This window comes from Cibotium barometz, chromosome 41, assembly GCF_041138505.1.
Source record: "Cibotium barometz isolate CiBa-2024 chromosome 41, ASM4113850v1, whole genome shotgun sequence".
In the NCBI taxonomy this organism is placed as follows: Eukaryota; Viridiplantae; Streptophyta; class Polypodiopsida; order Cyatheales; family Cibotiaceae; genus Cibotium; species Cibotium barometz.
Window position 1 is genome coordinate 49227400 of NC_141086.1, and position 6255 is coordinate 49233654.

The 6255-nt window shown below is 40.0% G+C and overlaps 1 protein-coding gene and 1 pseudogene across 1 annotated transcript; both read left to right on the forward strand.

Annotated features, from left to right (window-relative positions):
• The first annotated feature begins 434 nt into the window (after positions 1–434).
• On the forward strand, positions 435–3809 carry LOC147615053 (uncharacterized; annotated as a pseudogene).
• Positions 3810–3908: 99 nt separating this feature from the next.
• Positions 3909–5046, forward strand: LOC147615054 (uncharacterized). Its single transcript, XM_086780034.1, has 2 exons — positions 3909–4341; positions 4449–5046. The coding sequence occupies exons 1-2, from the start codon at positions 3935–3937 to the stop codon at positions 5044–5046; spliced, it is 1005 nt and encodes a 334-aa protein (XP_086636160.1). The 5' UTR covers positions 3909–3934.
• Positions 5047–6255: the final 1209 nt, after the last annotated feature.

Here is a 6255-nt window from a genome sequence, read left to right on the forward strand (position 1 = left end):
CCCCTACCCTCATTGGTGGATGGCAAAGTAGAGGAAGCTGGGGCCAAAAATCTAGGGGTGCGAGTCCAAGAGGATTTCTGGCCTCCACCTCCCGAAGGAAATTTCTTGCCATCCTCAAGCACAATTGCTAAGTCAATGGCTTCATTCAAAGTAGAGCATTTCTCTTTGTGCACTAGAGGCCGAAGAGTCTCTTTAAGACCCAACACAAATTTATGAACTTGTAGAAAATCGAGAATATGCTCTGGTGCTTTTAGCAAGACTTCCCGATACCTATCTGCATATTCCTGAACAGAGTAGTTCTTCTGTGACATGAAGAACCAAGAATCAAGCGCTCGAGTGCGCTCAAGTGGCACAAAATTATTATAAAATATGACTTTAAAGGCATTCCACGTAACAGGCTCCACTTTGTCCTACTCTATCTTCCTCCACCATCGATGAGCCACATCAAGGAGGTTATACGTGGCTTGCTGAATCTTAGCCACATCATCAGTTATATTGCACAGCCTAAAACATTGCTCCCACTTGGAGAGCCATTGTTCCACTGCATCCGCTGTGCGGGCTACTGCATTGCCATTATATTTAGGCGGTTTGAGATCTTTAAGCTGCCACCTGGCTCGCCCCAAGTAGGTACTCTAGCTGAGGTCCCTGGCTGCCCAAGATCGCCTTGATTAATTTCCTCATCAAGAGTGATGGATATGGACTTTTCTAATTCTTTTCCCTGCATTTCAGTCAACTCTTTCATTTGACTAAGAACTCATTGCATGGTATTTTCTATAGAATCAATGCGAGCAACCATAGTAGTCACATCAACTGTTTCATCCTCATCATGCATGGTCATATCGGGTACATGTTGTTGTGAGGATTCCCCTTCCATGTTTTCCCTTTTTTTTTAAATGAACAAAGTTTATGTTTTTTTGTTTTAAATATATATAACTTGATGAAACAAAAGGGTATGGAGAAAGCACCCAAATATTTACATGTACCAAACTGTCATGCAAATACTGAAAGACTGAATTTCCAAAGCACACAAGTGTATATAAAAACACTAAATACACTTAGAACTTCTACACTTTATTGCCTTTGAGTGAAATTTGCCATCATAACAACGTAAAATGCAAGATAGCCCCAAAAACTATGCATCAATTGCCCCAATTTTGCTTAAAACCTGTATTTTACGAAGATTTAGATGCAAAACAAGTCCAATTTTGCTTTTTGATGCAAAAGACTAGAAATTGCAGAGCATAAAAAAGCCACAAATTGATGTGCAATTCACTCTATGCACGCCATTAGGGCCAAAGGTGAAAACATTTGGGCCCTGTAAGGAAGTGATTAACTTGTTAATTTAGTAGAGGTTTTCGATGTCAAACGTCTCCAAATATAGCTGTTGTTACTAGATTCGTGAGTATTTTCTCCATTTAAAGCGTATCTTTGAGTATATCTTAAAGCATAGTATTCACCGCCATCTCTCTTGTATTTTGAGAATCTCCCTTGTTTTTTTAAAATTTTGATTCTCCCTCCATATAGCTTGACGCTTCTCCCTCTTTCTTCTTTGTCTCACCAAGAACTTGCTCCCTTCTTCTCATTTTTATCTTTCTCACAGTACAAACTCTAGCTATAACCTCAAGCTATGTCTACCTCTCAGATACACGTCCCTCATCTAAATTCCATATTAACATTAAACTTAATCCTGAATATGCCACAACACGTAGTCTAAATCTGAGAGCATTGACAGATGCCGAAGAAGCAAACAGACTATGCATGGAAGGGAAGAAGCACATTGACCTATGGGTTGATGGGAGTATTTATCCAAGAGATCCACTAACTGGAAGGTACCCTGCCTTTGCTTCTGTTCACGACCTTGTTAGGTTTGTTGGGGATGGTGTTAATTGTCTATTAGGATACTGTTCAAGACTTTCCGGCTGTGGTAATGAACAAGTAAATCATCTTCGTTATTTAAACACACTATTAATGAATTCTCAGAACCAAGTTAGGTAGCTTTTAGAGAAAATTAAAGCACTTGAAGAATCCAATAAAAAATTGAAAGAATCCAATAAAAAATTGAAAGAATCCAATGAAAAATTGAATTCCCTTAAGAAAAATCCTATTGGTTTTAGAGAAAGAATAAGGCAACTAAAACATATAAATGATCTGTTAGGGACATGTGGGGGAAGAAAGAGAAGAATGAAACTAGCTAGGGAGTACATTTCTCAAGTTTCAGGGCTAGATATGAATAAATTTGAAGACAGAATTCAACTTCTTAATGAAACAATGAATGGATTAGACATTATAAAGCTTTTGAAACTTCCTGAGAATAAGAAATTGAGAGGACTTGCCCTTCGAGAGTTGTTAAAGGATATGAACTCACTAGTAAAACCTTCACAGATTGTAGACGCATGTGATAGAGTTGGGGTAAGCAGAAGGGGATATCGTGCACTCTCCGGACTTTGGTTCAAAAATTTGAAACATCAAAACCGTTTAAGCCATTTGGTTTGCCAAGGCCACACAATGTAGTAAAACTTAGACATCAATTAAATCAGGAAATACCAAACTACTTTGGGGAATGTTATCATATTGTGGGTTCAATGCCTTATGAGAAACAAAAGAAAAAATCCATCTTTGAATATAATGCATTTAATAATATATGGATGGATCTCAGAAAAGTTCAGATTGCAATGGTCCGACTCTATGGAATCAATGTTAGTGAGTGTGACGGGAAACTCATATTTGTGTTGAAGTTGGATGAAGCTCAAATTCTTAAATGCCAAAAAATGGAGAGAATAAGTATCTATATTATGAATAGAGCCCTGGATTTTAGCCTATGCAAGAGAGATACCCCAGGTTATAAAGTACAATCAGAAATGGAGCTTTGGTAAATTGGCTCTGCCCAAGTACCTATGGTGGAAAGCCATGAGACTCTCAAATGGCTATTCTCTCATACAACTATTCCAAGTATTATGCAAAACCAGGTTGCAGATGAACTTCTCGAGGTTGACGGTATTGGTAGCTTTACAGTTGAGTGGCATTTGAGTGCTGACTTAAAGACGCTTAAGTCAATGTTTGGTATTAGTGGAGGGGCAAACACAAAATATCCTTGTATTTACAGTATGTCTAGTGGCATCGGGGATAAGGATTGGATAGCAGATGTGGATATAGGGAAGCCACCTTCCAGACATTTGGCAAATTTATCAGACTATCAAAACAATAGGATGATTTGGGATCCGATCCTCCCGTTTGAGCTTAAGAATATACACATTTGTACATTACATGCTGAAATTAGAATACTAGACAAATTGCTTCACTTACACTTAGACTATGCTTATTCAATCAAGCCTACACGACTTGTAGATGGTTGCATAGAAAAATGCGAGATCTTGCTCTCAAAAATGGGTTTTCATGGTGGCCAAGTCCATCTGAAGAAAGACCCAAATCTTTCAGGGGGAACAGGTGATGTCTTATAGGATGTTTCAATGGGAGGAGCAAAGGCAAGAAGATTTCTTAGTAACCATGACTAAAAGTAGGTTAATGCAATGTGGGACTGTTGGAAAGAGCTTTGCAGGATAACAACTAATGTATCAAGCTGACCAGATATCATGAATAAAAGAATGTTGGTGTGGAAAAGACTTGATGATTTTCTCCTGCTACTTAGAAAACAAAAAAGCACTTCTACATATGCAGCTGACTTCAAAAATTCAATCACAGTTTTGATTAAATCTATAAAAGACGCATGGGGAGAAAAGGACCCCCAAAGTTTCGCTTACAAGTGGATTTGGAAGCAGAATATGCAACCCTGCGAAGCACTCGTGTACTGACAACAAACATTTCACATGATCAACAATGACAACAGTGTGTAAAGGCTATTGATTTGTGGACTGATGGAACTCTTTACCCAATAGACCCAGTATCTGGCACTCCACCCCCATTCCGGAATATTGCAATGCTACTGCGTTTTGTTGGCAATGGCTACAGTGGGTTGCTTGGATATTGCAGGAATCTGCACACCCTTTTCTTGGATGAGGCTGGAAGAAGGAAAGCAATAGAAAGTGCATTGGAGCAGCTTCAAGAATCATCAAGAGTTGAGATAAGAAGGCTAACTGACAAGGTTAATGAGCTTTTAGAGCAGGTAGATGTTCATAAGAAGAAAGCAAAAGAGGGCACTCGCTCATTCCAACAGGTTGCCGACAATTATGTTCATCTCCAATACTCAGCACGTAACCTCAGGCGTCGCATTGACCATCTCACACACCTTCCCATCGGCTATCATGTGAGAAAAAGGAAGCGAAAAGTTTTGGAACTACTTTCTAAGAATGGCGATGCACATAAACGACGAGTTCAAGCAACCAGGTAAACTTTGGATTTGTACTTTTTGAAACTAATTTTGATAAAGGGATAATGTGTTCAGTATTTGATGTGTACATGTAATTCATGGACTCTTCATTGCCTTCTTGTAGGGAGTGTGCAGGAGCATTTCTCGGATGCAACGGCACTGACAACAATCAAATACAGGCCTCTCTACTTCAACACCTTGTTCTTGGCAAGGACATCATCAGCTTTATATCTAATCCCTCAAATGCAAAGTTAAGACAAGCCATTTTTCATCACTTGGTTCGTGATCTACATAATACTATTACTCCAAGAGAGATGTTGGATGTAATGGACTCAGCAGGTATCAGCCAAAAAGGTTACAGGGCAATGTATAGGTCAATCACTTTAGGGTTGCGGGCGAATGGATTCATGCGATCCTTGCTTCCAACTCCTTACAGCTTGGAGATGGTAAGGAAGTCTGCTAATGGTGGTGTTGCAACCATGTTCAATGGATTCAAGTGGGTAGAGGATATCATGCCATGCTCAGAAAAGCCTTTTATATATAATACATTTAACAATGTCTACATCGACATGGAAGAGTTGCAAAAAGCAATGGTTCGATACTATGATCTTACCATTGAAGAGACAGGTGGAAAAGACATATTTGTCTTAAAGTTGGACGAATGTCAAGTTGTAAAGGGTCAAAGATTGGAGCGCGTGAGTTATGAGCAGAGCACTTGTTGAGGGAAAGCCTTTGGAGTGTGAAGAGCTTGATGCAGGGCAAATTGCTGGACGTAAGGAACGGCAAAATTACTATGGGGTACAGTCGGTGGCAAGCAGCATGGGTTCTCCCACATGAGAGCCATGATACTTTGAGGTGGTATTTCACACGCACAGGAATTGATCAGATCATCTCTCGGCAAGTCAATGGTGAAAAACTTGATGTCCCTGGGATAGGCTGCTTTGAAATTGAGTGGCACTTGGGTGGTGATCTAAAGACCATCACGTGTATGTTGGGATGTAAGACAGGGGCAAATACTTTATTCCCTTGCATATATTGTTGCCATTCCAAAAAACCAGTGAGGGCAGCAGTAAACGGGAAGAAACCCATGAAAGGCAAAGGGCAAAGTCAAAAAGGTGCAAAGAATTCATCACAAGGTGATGCTCAAAAGGGGAAAAGCTCAAAGGAATGGCACAATGGTATATTAAGTTGTGACCAAAGCAAGCCACCTAGTCGTGACCAAGAGGACCATAGCTGGAACCCAATTTTGGACATTCCACTATGTCAAGTGTATGTATGCACATTACATGCAAGACTCAGGATTTTAGACAAGCTACTGATTCTCCATATTAACTATGCATGGAACATGGAGCCAACAGAGCGACGTAATGAGTCAATACACGCATTGGAGGGTGTTCTTTCCTCTATTGGACTCCATTCTGGAGCAGTCGTCTTGACAAAGGACAAGAAATCTAATGCTACGCAAGACAACCCCAATAAAATTTGCATGGGTGGGTCAAGGCACTTGCTATCAAACTACTCCAACTCTGCTAGCCACACCAAATTTGAAATTTGGAAGGAGGTGTGTGAGGTGACAACATACAGAGGAAATGACAACAGGCTTGGGCTAAAACGTGCACGTGTATGGGAGGCTTGGGCTAAAACGTGCACGTGTATGGGAGGCTTGTGATAAAATGGCCGCCCTCTTGGAAAGGCCTCATTTGGGTGACCAAGAGATTGAGGCATTCAAAGAAACTATTTGTAAGTTCATAGAGCAAATGGTTGAGGCATGGGGAGAGACACACATTACTCATTATATGGTATGTAATATATCATTTTAGCTCATATAATAGCCCTCTTAATGCTTCTTAAGTTGTAACATTTTTTTGCAGCATATATTATACGTGCATGCACCATACTTTCTTGACCATTATGGCTCTCTTGGAATTTGG